We start from the raw sequence: 27243 nt of genomic DNA, 5'->3' as shown, positions 1-27243 counted from the left end.
ACTACAATAGCAATGAGGAACATTACAATTCCAACATTCTACAAGGTGTAAATCAAATTCATACTCATGATTATTCATGTTCAATTGTTAAGGTCTTGTCAATCACATTGATATGGTTTGGTAATATTGTTAAGGCTAAATGAAATAAGGGGTGGATAGCAATTGACTTTGAACATACATAATTAGGAAATAGCTGTAGTACTGGGGAAGTTATGAGATTTGCAAGACTGAGGAGATTTAATAAACTCTCTCCACAAAGAAAGTCTATGTGCTTCTGTTTCTATATCACCACCCAGCTTGGATTCTGTTAACACAAACTACCCATCTTAGTGAGTTTGTTTTCAAGTATAAACAAAAGTAGTTCTTGGAGTGATTACCTGCAGGCAGTTTTTACCTCATTAGCATATTTGTCTAATTAATAAGGTGAATAAGGTGATGAGAAGTCTGGTATATTTTTAATTACCAAATACTATTATGTAGTTTCAATAATGACACTTGAAATGAAGGCAGAAACATATTTGCACACTTTAGCTCCACCGTGTTTTATTTAACTGAAAGGAGAATACAAGCTAAATGCTGATTGGTGAAGGGGACCTGATAACTTGATGTACTAGGAACACCTGTCAATGATACAAGTTTATAATTTTAACGGTTAGGTGAATTGTGGTGAATTGGTGGTGTCCCTACCCCAGAACCGAAAGTCCTACCTGATACAAAGGTGCATAATAACATCTCTAAACGGATTGGTTAGAAAAATAAAGTTAAATTTTAAACAAGCAGTTAAAGACCTACTCATGGCATATTGATTATGACCCAAGCCCTGGACCAGGAGACCCAGGTTCAATTCCCATTTGTTCCAGGTGTGTAATAAAATATCTCAACAGATTGATTAGAAAAAAAAGCTAGATTTTAAAAATTATCAGTTGGAAGGATGGGGTTTTGTGGCGCAGTGGTAATATCTCTACCTCCAAGCCAGGACGCCCAAGGTCAGGTTCCATCTGCACCAACAGTATGCAACATCATCTTTGAACAGGTTGATTAGGAAAATCTCAGTAGTTAGAAGAGATGGACTGTTGTGGCACAGCAATAGGACCAAAACCTTGGTTCAAGTCCCACCTGCTTCAGAGATGTGTAATAACATCTGAACATATTAATTAGAATATAGCTAATAGTTGGAGGGGATGCAGATGCAGCAAATCGAACTGGGTATAAGAATAGCCTTAGGTCTAGTTATGAGGAAGCAGATGTGTTTAGGATCTCCTAATAGGAAATACATATTAAGCTCAGATTGTTTACAGAAGAAGGAGCACTCTTCAATTGGTGAAGAGTAACAAACATGTGACTAGAAGTCTGCTGTGTTGACAAGGTTACACAAATTGAGCTAAATATTTTAAAGCTACCTGCAAAGCGTGTATAAAAAGAACGCAAAAATGAAGTTTTTGCATTTGTCTTGTGACATTTGCTGAGATGCACCTATCAATAGAATTAGATGAACAAAACACTTGCTAGTAAGTTAGCATTTGCATAAGGTATTGCCAGTCAGTTGTCATGAGTTGAGGAGTTGCAGTAAGAAGCCAATACAAGATGCAATTAGAGATCAGTTGATCCACTATAGACATGACATAAAGGGATGTTAAAACTGCAAATGAATAAAATCTTAAAACTGCAAATGAATTTATATGTAGGTTATAGTTAGTGAGTTAAGATGGTTAAACAAAGTGCAAGGATGTGGTGAATTGTGACTGTTCAAGGAACCTAGAAAATAAGACTTCATAAGTTCTGGAATCCATGGGAAAGACAGTTTTAACAGGTTTAACCTGTCATACCTTAACTAGTGAAATGTTTTAAGTATCAATCTTTATTATGTAATAAAATCTTATTAATTTTCATTCTAAATCCTTTGCAACACATGGTTATTTCTCAGAATTGTATTCCTCCAGGGGTTAGTATGGATTTAAAATCCCTGTACTATTCAGAATGCCATTGGGAGACTACAAAGGTCATGTGTATGCAGCATGCTCATCCAGAATATTACGGATGGAGGTATATAAAAGCATTGATTCTGGAATATTTTTCTGCACTATCAACCATTTAGGCTAATTGTGTATGTTCATGTAAAAACAAGGTGGTAACAGTTGCCACCTATGCAATCAAAATGATTAGTTTAGGCATCTGGATTATGAATCAAGAAATTTAAACACCACTGCAGCTTTCATTTACTATCCCTTAAATGGAAAATAATTCTTGAAAATGCAATGAGGGACAGTGCATAATAAATGCACTTTTCCTTCTTGTCCTTCTCAATCTGAAGTCGTAATTCCTCTGGAGCCAGCAGAGCAATTTAATTGAAATCCGTAACAGAGAAATAGAAAGCGGGTCATTGTAACAGTCCTTTCACGGAGCTCACTGACGATGTTGCCTAGTATGGTGACGAAACGTCTGAAAACGAATCTTCCATAGAAATACCTTTTTATAAAGTGTGAATTTAAAATTGAGCGACTTTTCTTTAAGTGCCAAAACAGTGATCTGAAATTTCAGGTGTCATTCTATTATTGCATTAAAAAACTTATAAAACCGAACATTGAAGACATCCCCAACTTCAACTTTAGAAAAAGGTTTTCTCAATACAGTCCTTCAATTTTAGCAAGATTTGCTAAATGATTATAAATAACCACAGGCAGTTAAATATGCAGAGCCATTGCAATTACACTTGGTCTAGGGTGGTCAAGAGCACCTTAATTAAGGTCAGAATCTACGCAAAACAAAGTCTACATTTTGTGGACATATATTAACAGAAGTGCTCCACCAGGCTGAACAGTAGGATATTTGCCAAGTGAAAACACAGCAACAGCTTGGAGTACTCCAACTTTAGAAATCAAAGCTACAAACCTGTATCAGATTTTCTTTTCCTTTTGCTCGGTGTTGGCTCAGGATCATCATCTCGCTTTTTGTTCTCTTTTTCTTTATTGGCAAGTGAATCAAGGTAACCTTCAGGGTACTGTCAGATAAAACTTATTAATGCAACACATTCCACAACCAAAACTACTCTAAATCACAATTTGCTGTCGAAGTGAAAAAATATTGGACAACCTGCATAGTTAAACCTAGCTTTTTCATCCTCTCCTTCCCATCTTTGGTCCACGGAGCTGGTTCTTCATCATCCCTTTTCAACAGGTATCTCCACACCAAAAATCCAGACTTTCCCTTCTCAGGCCAGTATTTCACCACCTATTTCAGAAACACAAGGATAGGCATGCCAGAATTATGATCTCCACTTAACAAAAGTCACTTCACATGGAATCCCCTTTATTTAAGTTCTATCACCATCTACACTATGGGCTAATACCATAGTCAGTAACTAAATACTCTAAGAAAAGGAACCAGAATGCTGCCTCATCTTATATGTTCACAGAACATAGAGACTGACTCAGTCAGCATTTGTTTTCCCCAAAGCCCAATTGTACTTGATGAGGTGATAGCAAGCTTTCTTCTTAAACAACTGTAGTTTGTAAGGAGTAGGTACAAGCTAGTGAACCTATGCCTCACCACCCACTTCACTTCAGAAAACCTACAAGCAAATCAACGAAACACCCATTGGATCGCTGATATCAGGACTCCTAGCAGAAGTAGAAATGCAGAAACTCAAACAAACAGCAACAGCACTCCCAACCACCCAACCCAAACTTTGGATCTGCTACATGGATAACACCTTTGTCATCACTAAATGAAACAAATTAGAGGAAACCTTCAAGACCATCAATAATACCTGTATTGGCACAAAATTCACTAAAGAGAAGGAAAACAACAACAAACTACCATTCCCAGATGTCACAGTAGAGCTAACAGTCAACGGGCAACTTCAAACCAATGTCTACAAGAAAACAATACATATGGACCAAATACTTAACTACAGAAGCAAATCATCCCAACACCCACAAACAAATCTGCATTAGGACAGTATTTCACTGCAACACCAAGTAACTACGAAGAGCAGAAGAAAATTACCTATGCTGCGTCATCAAGAAGAACAGGTACCCAAAAAACAGTCCATCGATTTCTCAGCAACAAACCCAAACAAGCAGACAAAATGTGCCCAGAAACCTTAGCCACTTTATCCTACATCAACAACATCTCTGAAATGGCTGCCAGACTACTCAGACATCTTGGCATCATGGTAGCCCACAAACCAACCAACACACTTAAACAGCAGCTAATGAACTTTAAAGACCCTATCCAGGCAACAACCAAAACAAACGTCATTTACAAAATATCTTGCAAGGGCTGTAATAAACATTACATCTGACAAACAGGCAGAAAACTAGCCACCAGTATACATGAACATCAACTAGCCACAAAAAGATATGACGCACTATCACTAGTATCCTTCCATACAGATGAGGAAGGATACCACTTTGACTAGGACAAGCCAAACAGACACGCACGCATGAGAATTCGTAGAAGAATGGCATTCCAACCGAAACTCTATCAACCATCGCATCAATTTGGACCCCACCTACCATACTCTGAAAACAAGAACCAGAAGTGACATTACCAACCCAAAAAAAACCTAAAACACATGAAGCGGGGCATGATACCGGCACTTCACCAGAGGTTCACTGATGATGTCACCTAGTATGGTAATGAAACATCTGAAACCATACCTTCCAGCTCAGCAAGCAAACCTCACATCCAGAAACTCAACCTGAGCTACAAATCTTTTCAAAACTCGCTAGATACTATGCTGTTAGGAAGAAAGTTCAAGGATATTGACCCAATGACAGAGGACTGGCAAATGTTTGCAGATCACATTAGTGTGCCACTTAGAGAGAAACTTGTTCCCATGTGTCTACCGCCCTTCACATACATATTAGAAATCATGGGTTGGAAGGTCTTGTCAAAGGAACCATGGTGAGGTGCTGCGATGATCTGTTAAAAAGTATACAATGCTGCCACTGTGTGTCCGTGGTGGAGAAAGTGACTGTTGAAGGTGATGGATTATTGATAACAAGAGGACTGCTTAGTCCTGGCTGTCATTGGGATGCCAGGTGGTGGATTTACACTCAAGTCACCTAATGGACCATCTTGTAATGCAGTGGTAATGTCCATACCCCTGGACCAGGAGGCCCAGGTTCAACTCCCGCCTGTTCCAGAGATATGTAGGGGCAGCACGATGGCTGAGTGGTTAGCACTGCTGCCTCACAGCGCCAGGGTCCCAGGTTCGATTCCACCCTCGGGCAACTGTCTGTGTGGAGTTTGCACATTCTCCCAGTGTCTGCGTAGGTTTCCTCTGGGTGCTCCGATTTCCTCCCACAGTCCAAAGACGTGCAGGTCAGTTGAATTGGCCATGCTAAATTGTCCATAGTTGTTAGGAGCATTAGTCAGATGGAGGTGGGTTACTCTCTGGAGGATTGGTGTGGACTTGTTGGGCCGAAGGGCCTGTTTCTACACTGTAGGGAATCTAATCTAATCTCTAAACAGGCTGATTAGAAAAAAAAGGAAAAAAATAAATAGTCTCCAGAGCGGTGTTGCAGCTGCATTCATCCAGAGAAGAGGACGTCATCTTATCACACTCCTGACTAGTGTCTTCCAGATGATGGAGAGGCTTTGGGGATTCATGAGGTGAGTTAATTGACTCAGAATTCCTAGTCTTCACTCTGCTCTTCTCATGAATCCCCAAAGTGAGTTAATTGACTCAGAATTCCTAGTCTTCACTCTGCTCTTGTAGCTACAATATTTATATGGTTAGTCCAGTTGGATTTCTGGTCAATTCTGACCCCAATTTATTGATAATAGAGAATGATGTGATGTTAGAGCCATTAACCATCATCATGAGATGGTCAGATTCTCTTTCCACAATGATGGTCATTGCTTAGCACTTGTCGGCTCGAATGTTACTAGCTAATTATAAGGAAAGTCAGTTCTGAAGCACTCCAAATAAAATTGGTGTCACACAGGCAAAGCCTGTATCTCAAAGAAATCAGAGAGATCTATCTTTAGTGTATCTGCATTTTTCTTGCAATTTATATTTATCATAATATTGCTTGTTAATGAGAGTTTAATTTTGCTTTATTTTTGAAGATTATCAAGTGGTGAAATGTTATCTGTTGGATTTTCATTGATGTCACTCAGTAAATCTGACTCCTTTGGTTTATTGATCTTCATTGTAACATAAACCAGTTATAGATTACAACTTCCACTCAGAAATTATTTAGACGTAACTGATAAGTAGTCAGTCCTACAGTGGGACAGCACAGTGACTCAGTGGTTAACACTGCTGCCTCACAGCGCCAGGGACCTGGGTTCGATTCTAGCCTCGAGCAACTGTCTGTGTGGAGTTTGCACATTCTCCCTGTGTCTGCGTAGGTTTCCTCCCACAGTCTAAAGATATTCAGGTTAGGTTGAATCGGCCATCCTAAATTGCCCTTGGTGTTCAGGGAGTGTAGGTTAGGTGCATTGGTCAGGGGCAAAAATAGGATTTATTATCCTATAATAGGATATTAGAGATGGGGAATAAATCTGGGTGGGTTACTCTTCAGCAGGTCAGCATGGACTTGTTGGGCCAAAGGGCCTGTTTCCATAGTGTAGGAATTGTCTGATTCTATTATTTGTGTTAATAGATTGATACTACAGGCCTACCTATGAATAAATAAATTTGTAAAAGTAAATGTCGAAATTAAAATGCAAGCAACAAACATCAGTTTGACTTAGTACCAATGAATAGAGAAGTTAAGTTCATTGATTCAAGAAAACACTTTCCATGACCTACCATTCTTGACAAAAAATGAAATTCCGAGCATTAGTGATATTAAAACCCAAGGGGTTACAAAAGATAAAGGAAGTTCACAAATTAAAATCTTTTAAATTAACTGATACACACCTTATAAATACCATCATAACGGTTCCCTTCTTCTGGTGCATACTTGCTGTGTTTACGGCCTTTGGCACTTCTCACAACCCTGACTGATTTTCCAGCTCTCCAATCTTTAGCATCGGCTCCCACCTTATCATTAATGGGAGCATTACAGTTAAGAGCTAGAGCCCTTCAAAATAAAAAGTTTATCTCAATTATGTATTAAAGCAAAGTGTACATTTACACACAAGACAGTGTTTGACCATAATGTGTAATTGCAAGATACATGATATCTATTAGATATTTGGTAAAAAGACCATAGTTTCTGATGGGGAAATTCACTATTTTACCTTTTAAATCAATCTGCAATTTGTGAGAAGTTGGGATGGAAAATGAATATCAAGGCATGTACTAAACTAAATGTGATTTTAAGAAAAAGAAAAAAGGCTTCAATGTCAAAAAGTCACAAGTGAATATTATCACTTAAAAAGAAAGCAAACCATATTCTCTAGTAATAGGCATTTATCTCTGAACCAACTCCTATGTATACACGATGATGTAAATCAGATTGATAGTCTGACCCATCCACCAGAATTAGATTAAAATCTGATATTCTGTTTTAAAATCAACAATCAGCAAACTAGCAACATAAGCGCACAAATATATAACCAAAAAAAAGCTCTGTTCAGCATTTTCTTTACTAAACAAAGGCAAGATTAAAACTAATTAGATATTATAAAGAAGAACCAACCTGTTCATATTGGTCAGTTTCTGATCACAAGACTGTTCTGCTGTACGTTTGTTTCCAGAAAGATCACGTCCGCCACTTCCTGTATAGGTGAAGTCACTGCCATGATCCTGAGAAAGAAAGGGTTCAACAATCATCTCCACCTTTGCAGCAAAGTTCTGAATGTGCTGAATGTATTTGCGATTTTCTACTGATTAGATTGACACCAAAAATTATAACCAAAAGTCATGGTGATCATCTATCACGCAAGGCCTGGATATCTATTACTGTCAAATCACAATCAGTTGAACTGTGGGGAAATTTGCAGGAATTTCTCTGCTAGCCTTTCCAGGCAAGCAGAAAGAGCCAAGTCATCTGATTAGTAGGCCTCTTCCTGGTTCTCATTGCTTGCAAGGAAGACAATGCCTTGTTCCATCTTGAATAGCTAAGTTTAGGCATCCTTCACAAGAAAATGCATGGTGGCCCATTTCTTTTCCCTAGGATAACACCCCATTCCTGCAGCACAGGACGAGAGATAGGAACATTCACTAGTTGAGCTGCCGTAAACCTCTTTGGCAGAGCTTATTAGATGCCAGAATAGACAATCAATCATTCTCAGTTTCATCCTTGATGGGGGGAATGCCAATTTGTCAAAGTGTTCTAAGATGTTTGCATTGTTTTTCAGGATAGTTGTTAAGATTTGAAGGTGGAATCTCCCACTTCTTTGTGATCTACATGTTTCACTTTACAGCACCATTTTCCATTTGTTGAATCCAACTTCACTGTCCATTTAATAGCACTTTTAATTTCCTCACTGTGCCAGTGTTTATTGACCGAGTGCAGAGCTGAGAGACACCCCCCCAAGTTATGTGGCTTGAAACACACTGACCCAAACACATTTCAGGTGTAAGCTGAAAGTGTGTTGCTGGAAAAGCGCAGCAGGTCAGGCAGCATCGAAGGAGCAGTAGAATTGACGTTTCAGGCATGAGCCCTTCTTCAGATGTAGTCCATCCCAACAGTACAGATCCACTTTCCACTGTATTAGTGGCAGTCTGAGATATTAATTTTTCTAATCTCACTGGGTCTACGTCAATTTGCACATAGTACGGTTTTAGCTTTTACTGCCCAGCTACTCATGCTGGCTACACAGAATAACTTGCCTGGTCCTGCCCATCTCTGGTACCAATAGACCATGAATCATGATGACTAGATCCTACATCTCCCCCTGTAAGGTCCTCTGCAACCCTGAGCAGATAGCTAGAACTCTACCACCAGACAAGCTACGCTGACTTCTGAACTCTTACTCTTTGGTATAGAAAATAGAGTTAATCCCCCACGCTACATTGTCTCCTTTTACCACTACATTCTTTTTAACTGAATAATTTCCACCATCCCGCCATGACAATGGTGTCATGGTTAGTTCGTTCAACCAGCCTACAATACTCACTCTCTCCAATCAAGCTGAAAGAACCTCAAATCAGTTGGACAATTGCAAATGCTGAGGCTCCCAACCACCGGGAATACCAAAACGTCAGCAAAAGCACAATGGACCAAATGGCCTGTTGCCATTCCTAAGGTTCCAAGTGGATATTTTGACAGAAAAATATTAGCACAATTTGGAAAATAAGAAAATTCAGATCACTAGCTTAAACAATAATGCATTTCACTCACCACATCATCTTCATAGCCACCTGCAAGCACAAGGGAATATGCTCCATCATTACTTCGACCATGAATTCCTGCCACATGTGGTCGGTGAACCCCAGATTCACTCACCTTCAAGTTGAGAAAACAAGTGAAAAGATTAACAACAAGATAACCATAGTGCAAACAATAAAACAAAACAAGCTTAACCAAATTCCTTCCCCACAATGTAACACAGCAAGTCTGCCAAGAGGGCAGGTGGGCTAACAACCTGCACCTGAGCTTTACTAAAACCATTCTATAGCACAAGTGTCAACCTCTGCCGAGAAGTTCTGTTAAAATTGGATTCTTTACATACTGCAGAACCCTAAGTTTAATTCTTATATCATCTCATACAACACATTATGGTAAGAGAATATACCAATTTTTTCTTTTTTTTTCCTCTCTCTCTCTTAAATACTTTCAATGTCTTGGCCTCCATTGCCTCCTGTGAGCAATGAGTGCCAGATGTGAACCACTCTTTGGCTGAAGAAATTCCTCCTCATCACATTTCTAAAGGGTCACGTCTTCACTCTTAGGCTCTGCCCTTGGGTCCTCGTCTCTCCTACTAGTAGAAATCTTCTCCTTATCTGCTCTATCCAGGCCTCACATTATTCTATAAGTTTCAATCAGATCCTCCATCATCCTTCCAAACTCCATTAGACTCAGCGTTCTCAAATGCTCCTCATATGACAAGCACTTCATCTCCTGAATCATTCTTGTAAACCTCCTGTGGATGCCTCCAATGCCAGATAAAGGCCATGAAACTGTCATAATATCACAAATGTGATCTGACCATAGCCTTATACAGCCTCAGCAGTACATCTCTGCTCTTGAATTGAATGCTAACACTGAATTTGCCTTCCTAACTGCCATTCTTTTAAAATTCACTCAGGGATATGGGCGCGTCTGGATGGGCCAGCATTTATTGTCCAACCCTAATTGTAGAGGGCAGTTAAGAGTCAACCACATTGCTGTGGGTCTGGAGTCATATGTAGGCCAGACCAGGTGAGGATGACAGATTTCCTTCCCTACTGAGTGTTACTGAACCCATTGGGTTTTTCTGACAATCGACAATGGCGTCGGGGTCATCATTAGAGTCTTAAAGCCAGATTGTTTACTGAATTCAAATTCCACCATCTGCCATTGTTGTATTCGAACTCAGGTCTTCAGAACATTAGCTGAGTTTCTGGATTAATAGTCTAGCAGTAATACCACTACACTATTGCCTCCCCCAAGAGAATCTTGAACTAAGACTTGTACCCAAAATCTTTTGTACAGTCAGTTCTGCTATAACATTTGTTTCTTCAATGCAAATTGGCTTTAAGGCAATTGAAGAATTTAAACTGTTATTTGTATAACATAAATTTTCATTATCTGTATTGGCTATAACACGATTTCAGGCCCCATTAGTTTAAATGACACGGCTATCGCGTGATCACCGTAAAACATGAGAGATCGCACAAAAACTGAACTATCACGTTATATCAGAACAGAATGTACTTTTTGGTTTCCAAAGCCTTTTCTCATTTAAAAAAAAACAGTCTGTGCCTCTATTCTTCTTGTCAAAGTGCATAACATCACACTTGTCCACATTGTTTTCCATCTGCCACTTCTTTGCCCACTTGTTATGGAGATAAGACTCAGACTTTAAAATCTGGATATTTTTCTTAACTTTTGGCTTTCTTTTATTTCTGCTATTGTTGTTTTTCTAAATTCTGGTTTTGTAACCAAGCCAGCAGCAGAAAATGGCGACTTTATACACTTTTCACTTTACTCATGTATTCATATTGTTGCCAAGTTGAGTACAGTACTTATAGATTGGGAGGCAGAAAGTTAGAATTTGGTACTTGCAAAGTGCTGGGGTGAAAGCATTGCTTGGTCCCTTTAAAAGATCACATGATTTTTCTGTGCTTAGAGAGTTAAAATGGACATCTATGAGCAGCAGCTTGAAAGTTGGCAAGTACACCCAAATTGAAACATTTGTATCAAAAGCTCGTACAGTTAGCAGGCCAAGCAGCAGTTTTTTTTTAAACCAAGACAACAGACTTTTGAATTTAGCCAACCAATTACAACCAGGCACTTAGATACCAAAAATCTATTAAATATAAGTATGATGGCTTTGACAACATAGGGCCAATCCTATTGCAAGAAATATTGATAAGTCTGCAAGGGTATAAAAAGAAGGGGCAGTTGGACAAAGAACCTGGAGCTACCTGCAATCTGCCAGAGTTAACGGCCCTTGGCACTCGAGAGAGAATTGCAGGGTCTCAAAGTCTCCTCTATGTCTTACAGAAAGCACCATCTAAATAACAGTGGTACCAATGGCTCAACTAGTTAATATTCCTGACAGAAAAATCAACAGGGAAGGGACGAGTATTCCGGAAAACACATAACCCAGTTGTAACTTCGAGAGACTAAATTCTAATTTTCTTTTTTAAAAATGAGTGGGATTTAGATTTATTGGAACAGCATACCATTAGAATTTTTCTTTGTAGTTAGGAGTTAAAAGAGATTTATTCAGTTTGTTAATAGTTTAGTTAATTTATTCACTGTTAGATAAATAAATTATTACTTGTTGATTTTAAAGTGAGTGTCAGGAATTAATTTTATTTAACCACAAGGTGTTACTGAAAAGCAGGTTACACCACTTTTCACACTCCTTTTACAGATTAAAGGGCGAGGTGCTCCTCATTAGTGTTTCGCTTTTAGTCCCCAGAGAAGGGTCAACTTCGGCTTTATAACACTATATTTGAGTAAGCATGATAATGAAACCTAATTCTAATTCAGTGTCATTCATGGGGATTTGGATTTGTAATGGATTACTTACCAGCCTAATTCACAGTTATCAAAAGAAAATTTAGAATAGAAGAAAACAATCTAATCCTTCATGTTCATAGCAGTGTAATCTAAGCAGACTAGAAATCATTTCAGGTATCACTTTTTATACTCACCTTGAGATCATTGCACAAAGGTATGTGCTATTCACAGTTTGCAATGGTACATTTTTTGACTACTGCGAAGAGGTAGTGGGACTAAGAACTGAGCTCCAATCCTATTCCTGTGTAGCATCAACATTCAAGGACTTCTGTAAATATTGCTGGATAGCAACGTGGGTATAAAACCCAAGGAATCTAACCTCTCTCATTAGGTTGACTTTAGAGATCAAGTACATACTGAGGCTTCAGAAGTGATGGCCTTCTGACATTATTGCAAAATGATTAATCAGAGACCCAGTTGCAGGGACACTGGTTTGAATCAGAGCATGGCAGATGATCGAATTTGAATTCAATTTTTCAAAACACTTGAATTAAGTGTCCAATGACGACAATGAAATCATTTTAAGGGAAATAAAATCTGGTTAGCTGATGTCCTTTAGGGAAGAAAGTTGCGATATCTGACCAATACATGATTCCAGATCCACAGCAATGTCATTGACTCTCAAATGCCCTCAGGGTGATTAGGAATGACCAATTAATGGATAGCGATGCTCACATTGCATGAATGATTTTTTTTTGAAAAGGTACATTTCACATAATTTATCACCCCTCATATAATGTAAATTTAAAATCGATTAAGATTGTCAATGATCTCTCCATATTGGTATAAACAACCACTGCTCTCAGTCACTGAAGCACATTTTTAACCTTTATCTTTTGATTTATATAAAGTAGAGCTGTTGAAATAAATTGACTGAAGTTAAATAGATTGACTAAAATATCATTTAATGAAATATCTCCAGCTTACTTCATGTATCCAAAACCTCACACGAAAAGCAAGCATACCTGGACTCTGAATTTCCATTGGGTGCCTACTGGAACACCAGGAATAGGCCCATAGTGGTTAGAAGGAACAATTGTACATTCTTTTGTGCGGCCCACACAGGCCATACCCTGGAATAAACCATATTAATTACTTACAAAAAACATCTGAGCGCATAGCAAGGTCCTGACTGCAGATTTATTGTTAGGTGTAGATGAAAGTGATACATTATAACAGAAAATCAGGGTAATAAGCATAACTCTATGTACATTATTATAACTATTCATGCTGCTCACACTTTTTAAGTTTTACTATAGAGGCTAATTTGAAGCATTGTCAACTTCAGGTAGTTTACAGTTAAGTGTTCATTAAAATTACTTAATCCTGGAGAAAGTCACAGGTTTAGGAATGAAAATGATTATGGATTATTTAAGGTAAATTCTTCAGTTAGCTATATTATCAAAATCTCACTTTAAATATCCTAGGAGTGGATTGCTTTTATTTAATTTCTGCCTTCATTAAAGCTTCAATCTATGTTTGAAATATAGCTGCTTCAAACTTCTGGCACCATCACACCTCACTTTAAATTTTACTCACCTTGCCCCAGTCTCTCTGGCAGGCAGAGTTAGCAGAAGCCATCTTAGCCTTCTTTTTGCTTTCTTTCAACTTCTCACCAGCAAGCACCACTTCATTAGCATCATTCTTGCATAGAGGGCAATACCTGTGATCAGGCACACTTTGAGTTGGCTAACGAGGTTAGTTACAATCTGCAACAAAGCTTCACAAACGTGGCAAAAGAAAATCTTTCAGTCGGCTAAAATCCTCAACATCAGTAGAAGGTGTATATGTGCATTTTTTGAACGTCACAATTAAATGCTTTTCTTTGACTGACACTTTCCATTGCCTAAGGAATGTCCGTAGACCAGCAGGCTATTTCAAAAGAAATGAATCAGCCAAAGATGTGGGTTTTAAGAGCGTTTTTCAAAATTCACAGGATGAAGGCATCACTGACTAGACCAGCATTTATCGCCCATACCAGAGGGCAGTAAAGAGACAACCACATTGCTAGGGGTCTGGAGTCACTTCTCTAAAGGACACGAGTGAACCGGATGGGTTTTTCTGACAGTCAACAATGGATCCATGGTCATCATTAGACTCTTAACTCCAGATTTTTATTCAACTCAAATTCCACTATCTAGCAATGATGGGATTTGAATCCAGTACCTCAGAACATTACATGAGTGTCTGGATTAACAGTCCAGCAATAATACCACTAGGCCAGACTTGAAGGAGGAAAGATGTAGAGAGCACAGAGGTGTTCCTAGAACTTAGAATGTAGATATCTTAAGATACACACTAATACTGTAGCAATGAAAAATGGAAACAGCCAGAATTAAGACAATTAAGGGATATGGTGGGGTGGGGAGGGTTGCTGTAAGATATTACAGGGATGGGATGGTAAGGTACAAGTCATGAAGAGAATTAAAAACAAACATGAGAATTTTAAAGTTGAGATGGTGAATGTAAGACAGGGAACAGAAGGGTGATAGCTTGGGACTAAATCCAATTCACCGAAGAAATGGACAACAGAATTTAAAAGGAAGATTGCACAAAGAACCAAACAGGAGTACAGCGCAATAATCAAGTCTGGAGGTGAAAAGACATGATTTGAAGTTCCTACCAGAGGTCTACTTTGGAACTGAAGAAAGGACTGAAACCTGATTGGAAGGATTCAATTATGGAGTTCGAGGAAAGCTGGGCACAGATTTGAAAACAGCCAGCAACAAGGCGTTTTGAAAAGAAAAGATAGTAAGAATGGTGGGAGAGTCGGTCTCATCAGTAAAGGAGCAGAGATGGCAGATTTAAAGGCGTGATCAACAATATCTGGATCTGGAAGGGAAGTTGGTGGGTTAGCAGATTGAGGAAGCAAACAATGCGTCTCGTGGGCAAGATGAGCCATGTGTTTATATGAGAAGAAATAGAAAGTAATTTGGAGAAAGCTGTGGTTTCTGAGCTAGGGAAGGGCAGCTTTAGAAAAAGTTTGGCTGGAACAGCAAATGGGAGGGAAGGAAAGAAAGTGGAAGGGCTGACTGATCAACTGCCTTGATCATGGCGACAAAGTAGTCCAAGGGCTTCTAATGCTTACAATTAGAAAAAAAACTGCAAATTGGTTCCACCATGTACTCTTGGGAGCACTGATTATAGAACTTTTGTAATCTGTAAATGAATCCATCAAATTTGTTCATATAATTATGACTGCATCCTACCAAGTACTTTGGCTCTTGTCTAAAATCTTATGGGGTTGTACAGAGATAACTCAGTTCTTCAGCTATAGCAGAAATGTCATTTAAAGGGTCAGGTCAGTTCTGTTCTCTATTGCTATTCCCACAGGTAGGATATTTCACAAAGACAAGATAGCTTTATAATCATGTTCAGGCACAGTCAGGTACGCACTTCAACTGCATGCAAAAGATCCAGGCTAATAAAACAAATTATCAGCAATACTCTCACACATGTTCTCAGTGGAATGTGAGCTACCTGAGGAACTAACAATGCAAGCAGCATTAAAGCTTATTCAACATACTAGAAAAAGTTCAGACATTACTCATGTTCTTTTCTTTCCTCAACCAAAGCAAAACAAATGCAAGAGCTGAGGCCAACATACCAGTCTTCAACTTCTGGAATACTAGTGAGAGGAGGATTGAGGCAGTAGGTATGATAGGCCATATCACACTCATCACACAACAATTGCTTCCCTGGGTCACCCTTTCCACCACATATGTGACAGGCACATTGTTTGCAGTCCTTGTTAGGGTTATCTTTGCAATGCTTGCATTCAGGTCCATTCTGCCCTACAGGCAAAAAGGTATAAAACAGAAAAAAAGTACTGAGATACTACATACCTTTCAATTTCTTGGGAAGGAAACAAGTCAGCAAAGTACAATAGGCATCCATCAAATGTTCCATTTGCTTGACCTTCTGGAATTTCCCCAACTATAATATTATAGTTCAAGTATGGCCAATTCACCTAACCTGCACATTCTTTGACTATGGGAGGAAACCAGAGCACTCAGTAGAAACCCACACAGGCATGGGGAAAACGTACAAACTCCACAAAGGCAGTCAGCTGAGTTCAGAAAGCTATTATATTACATGGCTGCTTGGAGAAACAAGAACATCTGGTCCCAGTACAAAAATCCAGCCTAATATTCACTAAACAAAACAAGTAAATTGAACAATTCAAGTTATAACTTCAATCAAAGGACCCAATTATGTGCTGAAGACTTAATACATCCATCAGCTATTCCAATTAGGGGCAGGGCAGTCGTCACAGTGTCAGAGATGTCTAGCATGGAAACAGACCCTTCCATCCAACTCGTCCATGCCAACCAGATATCCAAAATTAGTCTAGTCTCATTTGCCAGCATTTGACCCATATCCCTCTAAACCCTTCCTATTCATATACCCAACCATACCCACCTGCAGGACTAGAAATTCAGAACTCAAATTCAAATCGCACCAAATTAAAATGTGAATTTTTAAAAGTAGCAATTTAGGAAGAGCATCACACAAAAAAAATTCAGGTTTTCATTGAAATCAAACTGTTTCATGTTCTTGCTATCCCTATTTAATCTGGTATCAGTGATTTGACAGTCTTAACTGTCAACGCACTACTGACAGTAATATCAATACTGTGAGAATACATCTTCAAAACAAAATGCAGATGTACACACACTATACATTAAAAGAATAATTTCTACAACCAGGCATAGTGACATTTTTGTCTTTGTTAAAAGAAGTGACATTGATCTCCAACACCCCACAAATGTGATTCATTTGTGCTTTCTCTTAGATCCAAGTTTTATGTAATAAACCAAAGCAACAAACTTTCACCGATACAAACTCTGGTGCCAAATTCAAATTAAGATGTGTGAGAAGAATACCCATTCAGTCCAAAGTCGCAAGGAATTTGTATGTGACATGCCAACAATCCTCAGCAACCTTACTTTTCACAGGACTTTCAGATCCATTGATTCCAATGCTTCCTGGCTCCTCAATCTTGTAGATTTCATCCACCAGTGAGATTCTACAATCATTCAAAGAATCACCAGCATCTCTGTGTCAAAAATCAAAAAAGATTATGTACACAAAATGCCTAAAGGCAATATGTCTGGCTATTACCTGCTTTCAGCTGGATTCCAGTACACATTCGTGGGACACATAGATGGGAGAAATAAAACTTTGACATTACAACAATGCAATTTTTTTCTGCAAAAGTTATAGCAAATCATAGCATTCTAAAAGATTTTAGTCAATATTTAGAAATGTTTAGTGATTTTCCTCAAGTCACATTAGAATGTACAGTGCTTTATAATAAGGATATACTGTGTCAGTTGTGGGCTAGACCAAACAGGTTACCGATTTGCATGTGTGTATCCCCTAATGGAACATACTGCAGAATTTAAAGGTCAGAAACAAACAGACCCAACACAGATGGTATTGAGATTGGATAGTGCAATGGTACACGTCTTTCATATGTTTCTCAATTCCAATTTGTCTTTCATGAAGACTATTCAATAATTCGCAGGCTACCTCAATAACTGCTACTTTGTCTGCTTTGTGAAACAAATGAGTAAGAGTTTAAAATACTGTCACAACAGACTATTCCAAAAAGAAGTTGAATGAACATGGGCAAAGACATGGAGTTTGCAAACTAAAGATAAAGGTGGTGGACTTCCCAATGTTTGACGTAATAAAGTTGTTGAAGCCTCTAACAGTTCTTAAAAACACACACAAAAATCTATTCAAATCAGACCACTGAGTGAGACAACCCACTCCATTTAAGAAACTAAATAATTCATAATTCATCAACAGCTTAATACAAGTACTGCAGAAACAAAAGTCCAAAAGCTTAAGAGTAAAACATTTAACATCCTTACCCTAGAAGAATTTTTGCATAGATCTCTTTTGTAGTCCTAGTCTCCCTCTTCCGTAGAATTTCTGCATCATACCAGTATCCTCGCTCTTTAGGTTCATCTGGGTTGTAGTTCACCATCACCACATGTCCAACATGAAGTTGGTGCCACTGCAAGACCACCCTCGCTCGCGGTCGAATATCTTTCAATCTCAGCTGCACAATTCCATTTTCTGGGTAACTTCATAGATGTAAATAAATAATTTTAGCTTCAGAACTTTCATATTATGTTGATATACATAACCATGTAGAGTGCAGCAAAAGTATTAATGAGATTTTGAGTCAATCTTAATTCTTGAAGATGATACTCAATCGTCAAGACAAAAATAAAATGGTATCATCATAGATGAACAAGTTGGGTAGTATTTAATGCAGTGGGGATTTCAGCAGTTATTTGGGGAGCAGAAACAGCCTTGAGTCAGTTCACTCAGAGAAGGCCCAACATTAGAAATTGCCACTCAGGCTTCCAGTGGTCAGCAGTGGGCCTTCTCAGGATTAAGGATGACAAGAGAGAGTGAAAAATCTATCCCCGAAAACTGCCAGCCAAAGGACAGTACCTCTCTGTTGTAGGGGCGTCACTGGAACAGTGGCATCTGCCAGCAATATATGCAAAATACAGATAAGCAACAGCAGGACTTGTTTTTTGTTTTTTTTTAGGGTAGACAGAAAAAACAAAGTGCCGGATGTTTCTCAGCAGTCAAGTTCCAATACTTCCCAATACCAGTCCCATCAACAAGCACTGCCGCTGCTGGTGGCACAATGGTTAGCATCACTGCCTCAGTCAGGGACCGAGGTTAGTTTCCAGGCTTGGGTGACTGTGGGGAGTTTGCATGTCCTCACCGTGTCTGTGTGCGTTTCTCCCAAATATTCCGGTTTCCTTCCATAGTCAAAATATGTGTAGGTTAGGTGGACTATGTGGTAAATGTGGGGTTAGAGGCATATGGGGGGGGTGGTGCTCTTCAGAATTGGTGCAGATTCTATAGACTGAATGGCTGCTATCTGCACTGTCAGGATTTTATGAATGAGGGACAGAGACCCGTTTCGAGGAGCATTCAAGCAGCTCCACCAGGGTTTGCTTTTCAAGCTTCCCATACGACAATTAACCTGCCTACTATTGTTCCAAATCCAACAATTGAAGCATTAATTGCCTGATTAATGCCATCAATCATCAGGATTTAGACAGAGCAGAAACTAGAAAGTATTTGCATCTTTACTCAGCAACCATTGCCTGATTAAATATCTCCTGCCTCCAAACCAACCTCAGCACTAAAGTCCAGCCTACTAATGCTATTTGCATTATTTTTAATACCTCACATGAAATCACGTTTATAAGTTAAACATCTTCATCAGATAGGGAATATGAATCGGAGCTAGAAAAATAGATGGGAGAAATTGGAGAAAGTTGTCCTATTCCCAGCAATTATGAAAAAAGCAATAGAAGCAATTAAAAGTGTTCATTTTATTATGTCATTTTAACATACTCTTCATATTTAATGTGATAAATCACATCTTCAGCAGCAATCTTTGATTCTGTAGTTTTGCTTGAATGTGCAGACTCTCCATTACTGGTTTTAGTTGCAATTTCATCCTGTGTCACATTAATGACAACAGCTTCAAACCAAGCACCCATGTGCATGTCTCGAGCATCGATCAATTCATTTATCTAAAAAAAAAGCACAAATTCAAAATCTCAAATTGCTCTGCAATCGCACATTACTAGGTTCCCTGTAAGGAGAAATTACTTAACCCACTACGTAAGACAAAACTTTTAAGGCAACAACATAAAGCAAAAGGGCACACTTGCCATTACTAAAACCACCTAACATACCTACACTGCCAAATCTTACATTTAAACCATGAAGTCTGCATATTCTATACAAGAATAAATAATTTCCAAGTTAGTGCTGTCTGGTTTGTATAGGTTTCTGCAACTGAGTTTGCTCCTAATCATTTCCATAGACCAATCAGAAAAATGTTTTGCAGCATTATATTACTTCAGAAGATATCACGAACTGTGAATCCTAACTTTGCCAAAACATAAACATCCAAAGTACAGACAAGGTTCAGAGGTGAAGGCTAGAAGAATAATTTACATACGATACCAGTTGTTGTAAAATCATATTTATGACTAATGTGGAGCTCTGGGTCTAAACACCAAAATGCCCTATATTCTGGTTCATGACTTTACCACTCAGTAAAACTGCAAATTCACTAGACGAACACAAAGCTTTCCCCGGCATTCACTAATGCTTTTTCCTCCAGAAGCTACATGCGAACATCCAAGTATGTCAATAATTTATTGAATTCTGTTTAGTCGAAGACCCACACTATTGATTTCTGCCAGAACCACATAACTCGAGATCTTATTGCATCGACATAAAAGTAATCAAAAGACTTGAATATCAGAGGTGAGATTAGGGCAGGTCGAGGCAACATTTGACTATCGTGGCAGTAAAGCATTGATGGTGGTGGTGGTGGTGGCGGCAACAGTGGTGGTGGTGGTGATGGGTGTGTGTGTGTGTGGGGGGGAGCTTGGGCACTTATTATAACAATACATAAAGGAAGAGGGAAATCAGAAAATGTTGGAAATTCTCGACAATCCGGCAACATTTGTGGTGAGGAAAACGGTAGTAATATTGCTGCTCTTGGACGTTTCGTGAGAACAGAGTAAGAAATTAGCAGTTATCCAGGGGCCAATCATCTCAGCTGGAGTTCTAAGGGCAGTGTCCTGCTCAGACCAGTATTTTTCAGTTGCTTTGACAATGACTTTCCTCAACTATAAAACTGGAAATGGAGATGTTCTTTGATTGCAGTGTTTAATTCAATTCACAACTCATGAAACATCTTGGTCCTGAATGCATAACAAGTCAACATCCAGGCTCACGCACATTATAAATTCCATTTGACAGCATCAATGACATTGTCACTTAAATGCTAATGAGGGTGTAATCTAATGGAGCTATAATTGACCAGATTTGATTTGGCAGATGCTGGAGATCAGAGTCTAGATTAGATTGTTGCTGGAAAAGCACAGCAGCTCAGGCAGCATCCAAGGAGCAGGAAAATTGATATTTCAGGCAAAAGCCCTTTATCAGATTTGATTTGCATGAGTCATACTTAAAGGAAGTTGGGCAGATATCACTGTTGCAGTTGAACATATCAACTTGACTACAGATATAGCTAACTCTGGAGATAGGTCTTCAGAACACTCCTTGGCATGTTAATATATTTGTATCGATCTCTAAAATATTAAAGACAATACTCTTGTATATTAAAGCATTAACATGACAAATGCAAGATTAAATCTGCAGTTATAGTAGTTTGAGATGGGGAAACATCAGACTCCAAGAACCGAAAAAAAAACGCTTTATTTATTGCAATACCATCAGTTTTCCCAGTTAGCATCTTAAAATAGAAAATTCAGTTTCTTTAAAAAGATATAAAATTACTTAGTAGAACTGTACATTGATATGTACAGTTTGCTTACCTTATATAAACCAAACCCTGGGTCAATGAGATCTGACTGACTGGACGTTCCTGCTTGTCCATCCAAGTCCATAGCAGCTTCACCACTATTAGAGTTCTTATCTGATTCACTTTGTGCAGAACCACATCCAGAGTCTGTGTCAGAGAGCTCTGCATCTTTTTCTTTTCTCGCGGTGCCTTTCGATACAACTTGATCAACCTGACGAATTAGCAGCTGGATAATGTCATTAAGTCCCACATTGTAGTCAAAAAGCGAATGAGCATCCTCCATCTAAAGAGATAAAGGAAAAAAAGTTAGACATTACTAAGAAACTTTCTGAATTGAGGCTCTCTAATCATTTTTCATATGTAATAGCGACATCCCATGGAAATTTTGTGTTCAATTTCATCAAATTACAGCCAGAAATTTTTTAAAAAGGGAGGGTAAGGAAAAAGATGTAATTTTCTTAGCTACCAAAACAAGTATTACTGTCGTTAGTAGAAAAGGCAGTTATTATGTGAAAATAATTTACATTGCAGAACAATGCCCCTGCTTTTTTAAGAGGAAAATCCAGAATTGTTTTTAATAAAGCAGGTCATAAGTACCTCAAAAATATTATGATTTTATCTACATTACCAGCTCTTCTACTACCAAGATGAAGGATGGGTTAAAAACAATGCAACCAAGAAACCTTTGAACAGCACTTGCCAACCGTGTTTTCCATACTAAATTAGCCCCATTTGCCTGCGCTTGACTCATATCCCTCTAAACCTTTCCTATTCGTGTACCAGCCTGTTATGACATGGAAGTCAAATCCCTGTTAATTAAAACCAAACGCCCAGAAAAGTTCACCTCGTAATCTGTTAGGAGAGTGACAGAGGTCTCCCAATTTCCACTATTTAAAGAAAAAAAATTAATTTTTCCTAACTCCAATAGTGAACATTAAACAAAAACTATTCACAAAATCCAAGCCCCACTTTTCTTAAGTACTTACTATCTGACCCCAACTCTATCAAAAATGCTGTTCCAATACAATTATTAACATTACATTAACTTAATCTCAAGCCACTGTTTTCTCCGCTGTCTTCAATCTTCCATCTGCTGATCTCCTTGGGTTTTTTTTCCTTCCTTTTTAATGAAGTATGTTTTACATGAAAAGGTACCTTTGATTGATAGTGTCTTCTAATTCCTTTTAGAGAAAGATTTTAAATGGGCAGTTAGCTCTCCGGCTCTACAGCAGTTGCTCGCCTGATCGTTGGCAGTTGCTCTCTGACCAATTTTCAAAATGCCCACTTTTTGGTTTAATATCCTCCAAGATTGTACCGGCTCATTGGTCCAAAGTTGTCAACACAATAAATTCAAATTCGATTGAGTTTTAGTATCCTCGACCTGATGTAAACTAATTGGTTATATTCGAATTGTTGTCAAAACAGCAACCAAAATTCAGGTATCCATTTACCAGCCATCTGCTACACATATCTATTTTCATACAGCTCATCTCCCAGCCTTTCCGTTCGGGCAGCTGAACCTGCACTTTAAGCTTACTTCAAAACTCAGTAAACACTTTCTATTTTAAAGTGAACATACATGCTTTTGACTTTGTAACACCATCGAAATGTCTTTTAAATCTTGTAATTGTACTTGTCTCGACCTCTTCCTCTGACAGTTCATTCCACACACGAACCACCTCTGTGTGATAAAGTTGCCCCTCAGGTCACTTTTAAATACCTTGCAGTGAGTCACAAGCACAGACAAGCTACTGTCACACTGGTTCATCATCAGTACTTCAGTGACTTTGTTCAGGATGTCAATATGGCTTTGAATGACATTACTTTCCTGTTTCTAATCATGTTATTGGGAACAAACTGTAAACCCACACAAACACAGGAAGTGCTGGAGAAACTGAGCAGTTCTGGCAGTATCTGTGATGGTTTAAGTCCATTAAAAATTTTCTTCAGAACTGGATTGTAACCCCACAATTTAATTTTAAATGAGTTTTTTTTTCTCATCCTGATGAAAGGTTAACAATCTGAAATGAAAACTCTTGTTGTTTCTTCACAGATGTTACCAGACCTGCTGAGTATTTCCAGCATTTCCATTTTATTTCAGATCTCCAATTCCTTTGGTACTTCACTTTTGTTTTATTTAGATGTTTATTCTTGAATTTAGATACATCTCTAAAATATGAAAGGAAAGTAAACACAGCTACTTTGGGAACAATGAACAAAATATTGAAAACAGCTGAGGGACACAATGGTGGAGTGGTAATAATACTGGATTAGTATCCAGAGCTTTATTCCTGATGAAGGGCTTTTGCCCGAAACGTCAACTTCGCTGCTCGTTGGATGATGCCTGAACTGCTGTGCTCTTCCAGCACCACTGATCCAGAATCCAGAGGTTATGGCCAATGCTCTAGAGATACAGGACAACATCTCACCATGTTAATTAGTAGACCTGGAAATGAAGGTAATCTCAAACTATTAACAATTAACAACCATTCTATTCACTCATGAGGAGACTTCACTTACTCTTTAGGAAAGGAAACTGCCAGCCTCCCCTGGTCTGGCTGACTCTTAACTGCCCTCTGAAATGACCGAACAAGTCATTCAGTTCAAGGACAATTTGGCATTGGCAGTAAATTCTGCCCTTGTCAGTCATATCACAGCATGGCATGAAATAAAACAAATAGCAGCTTTAAAATCAACATTAATGCACAAAGGTAAATTATGTTGATCGATACAAATCGTTCAAAGAGACAGGTTAGACACAATGGGCTGAAATGTCTATTCCAGAGTTGTATGGTTTTGTAATCTAGTCTTTACCTTAAACATGCATGTTTTAAATGGTGGAGGATGTATTTACTTGAAAAGGTTGTTTATCACTCCTATCTTGTGTTGCTAAAAGATCAGCCTGAAACACTGACTGGGTTCCTCCCTCCAGTGGTGCTACCTACTGTGCCGAGTATTGCCTTAATTTTCGGCTTTAACACCAGATTTCCAAAATCAGACACATTTTGCTTTTGTGCCTTTTAAAATCGTTGGGGAATACACCACAGGAGATCATTTTGCCCATCACCAGCTCTGACTGCTGAGTTACAAAGATCTGGATTGGGTCCTATTCTAAGACTCAAGGAAAAGGCTGGCATGACAGTGCAGCACTCTGGGGATGCAGTATTTTCAGAAGTGCCATACTTAATTAAGATGAGACGAAGCCTTATTTTCCCCCTCTAGTGGGCATAAAAGACCTCATGCCACTATTTTGAAGAAGAACACAGACGTGCTCCCTGACATCCTGGCCTATACTTATCCCTCAATCAACATCACAAAAACAAATTACCTGCTCATTATGACTATTTGTGTTGCACCTCCTTTAAACTATACAATGACTACATTTTAAAAAATAATTCTTCATTTGTTGCAAAGTGCTTCAAGATATCCAGTGGGCACTATTTAAATATAACCTTTTCTTTTCTATTTGTTCAATTGTCTTCCGAAAATTATTTTGGATCCTGTTCTGCCACCTTTCAGAAAACTGATGTCAGCTCACAACTCACCGTCCATTATCTTTAAGATAAAAGGTTCCTCTTCTCATCTCTTTTTGACAATCACTCAAAATCTGTGTTGGCTGATTACTAATCTTTGTGCCATTCAAAACAATTGATCTTTATTAATTCAAAATCATCCACTGGCATTCCAACATCTGTAATCAGTTCAGCTCTGAAGTGGAGGCTTTATAATTGAAGGACCTCCTGGTTGTTAGCAGCTGCCCCACTTCCTATAGTGGTCAAGTTTTAAGGTTGTGGTAGCAGATTTAAGATAAAGACAAGGAGAAGTTATTTCTCTCAAAGTCTCATGAATCCCTGGCATTCATTCCTAGAGTACAATGGATTTTTGGACACAAAGTTTGAGATGTGGATAATTTTTAATTAGTAACAAGTTGAAACGTTATGGAGACTAGGCAAAAATGTGGAGTTGAGGTTAAGAGGAGATCAACCATGAGCTCATCAAATGGTGGAGCAGGCTTAAGGGTCTGAATTGCCTATTCCTGTTCCTAGTTCTTCTCTTCATAACTGATGCCTTCCGTCTCCTTCTGTACCATGTATAACCTTGGTATGTCCCAAAGCATTTCACAACCAACAAAAGGACATTTGAAGTGCCATCACTGTTGTAAAGGAGGGCACATGGCAGATAATTTCTGAATAGCATGATCCCACAAACAGCGATCTGATGTTGGTTGATGGATTGACAATGTCAAGTACATCAGAGAAGCCAGAGTTCTTGCCAGCTAATTTTAAAAATATCTTCTTTGAACGGCATTATGTGCAGAATACTACTTCCAACAATCATGAAAGACAGGACTGTCATCCTCTGCTCTGGCTTTGAAATTACTGAACTGAGACTTTGGGGTAAGTAAAAAAAGAATCAGCATATCTCCGGCATTAACACTATCATTACAGCCGATAGAAAATGAATATAAGTTGTTTAAATATACTAATATTCTTATGATTGCAGTCATCATCAATTAAAAAGCAGATTCCACTATTGTAGGAAAGAAATTTAATTTATGACAGCACCATCCTGTGGCAAGAATCTAGCCTCTCACTCTTCGTTCTGGTATATGAAACATTAAACAAATGGGTGCTACAAGTGCAATTATTTAACTCTTCATATCTATGCTCTGTCCACATAAAGGGCAGCTAATTCATTCTCAAGCTTTCACCAATTCCAATGAATTACAAACAGAAGCTACAAGCACAGATCATCTATACGCCACAGTTCTGTTCTCTCAGGAGAGAAAAAAAGCACAAGTGCTGCACTGAAGCAATAGTAAAGAGTTGATTACACCGTAGATCCAACAATTCGATACATGACTGTTGAAGTATGATAGGAAGTAATGCTGCTAAGCCACAGTTCAAATTTTCTTTTTACATCTTATCACAATTAGGTTGCTTCACTATGCCCAACTAAATGGTCACTTGTCAGACAATGCTGAAATCGGAGAAGCAATAGCCATATGGGTAGTCAAATTGTTTGCATGAGTGAGAAAGCCAAGAAAAAAAACAAGCAAACACCCTGCAATCTTTCACCATTATTTTAAATAATCTATAAAGGTGCAAATTTAAACTTAAATGTTGAAATTAAGTCAAATTAAACATTTACCCAGATTTTGAGCACTATCTACAATCCACAAGTGAATCAGCATGTCACTACTTACCAGTTGTTGAAACAGATATTGAACATTGAAAATGTCAGAACACATTGATTGAGTTGTTTGAAGAAGTAACAAAGAGGATTGATGAGGGCAGAGCAGTAGGTGTGATTTTTATGGACTTCAGCAAGGCGTTCGACAAGGTTCCCCATGGGAGACTGGTTATCAAGGTTACATCTCAAAGAACACAGGTAGAACTAGCCATTTGGATACAGAACTGGCCCAAAGGTAGAAGACAGACGGTGGTGGTGGCGGGTTGTTTTTCAGAGTGGAGGCCTGTGACCAGTGGAGTGCCACAAGGATCGGGCCCTCTACTTTTTGTCATTTACATAAATGATTTGGATGCAAGCATAAGAGGTACAGTTAGTAAGTTTGCAGATGACACCAAAATTGGAGGTGTAGTGGACAGCGAAGAGGGTTACCTCAGATTACAACAGGATCTGGACCAGATGGGCCAATGGGTTGAGAAGTGGCAGATGGAGTTTAATTCAGATAAATGCAAAGTGCTGCATTTTGGGAAAGCAAATCTTAGCAGGACTTATATACTTAATGGTAAGGTCCTAGGGAGTGTT

General features: G+C 38.6%; 1 protein-coding gene across 1 annotated transcript in view; it reads right to left on the bottom strand.

Annotated features, from left to right (window-relative positions):
- The window catches only part of uhrf1 (ubiquitin-like with PHD and ring finger domains 1), a 36947-nt gene that overhangs the window by 4623 nt on the left and 5081 nt on the right, over positions 1-27243 (bottom strand). The window contains exons 2-13 of the mRNA XM_043720915.1: positions 21485-21754; positions 19479-19660; positions 17963-18178; positions 17030-17139; positions 15688-15874; positions 13620-13743; positions 13046-13153; positions 9249-9353; positions 7602-7708; positions 6878-7040; positions 3091-3228; positions 2890-2998 (exon numbers count right to left, since the gene is read on the bottom strand). Coding sequence (XP_043576850.1) covers positions 2890-2998; positions 3091-3228; positions 6878-7040; positions 7602-7708; positions 9249-9353; positions 13046-13153; positions 13620-13743; positions 15688-15874; positions 17030-17139; positions 17963-18178; positions 19479-19660; positions 21485-21754 — 1819 coding nt within the window. The remainder of the gene's footprint in view (positions 1-2889; positions 2999-3090; positions 3229-6877; positions 7041-7601; positions 7709-9248; positions 9354-13045; positions 13154-13619; positions 13744-15687; positions 15875-17029; positions 17140-17962; positions 18179-19478; positions 19661-21484; positions 21755-27243) is intronic.

This window comes from Chiloscyllium plagiosum, chromosome 31 (genome assembly GCF_004010195.1).
Source record: "Chiloscyllium plagiosum isolate BGI_BamShark_2017 chromosome 31, ASM401019v2, whole genome shotgun sequence".
NCBI lineage: Eukaryota > Metazoa > Chordata > Chondrichthyes > Orectolobiformes > Hemiscylliidae > Chiloscyllium > Chiloscyllium plagiosum.
The sequence above is the reverse complement of the archived record's forward strand: the minus strand, read 5'-3'. Positions and strand labels throughout refer to the sequence as shown.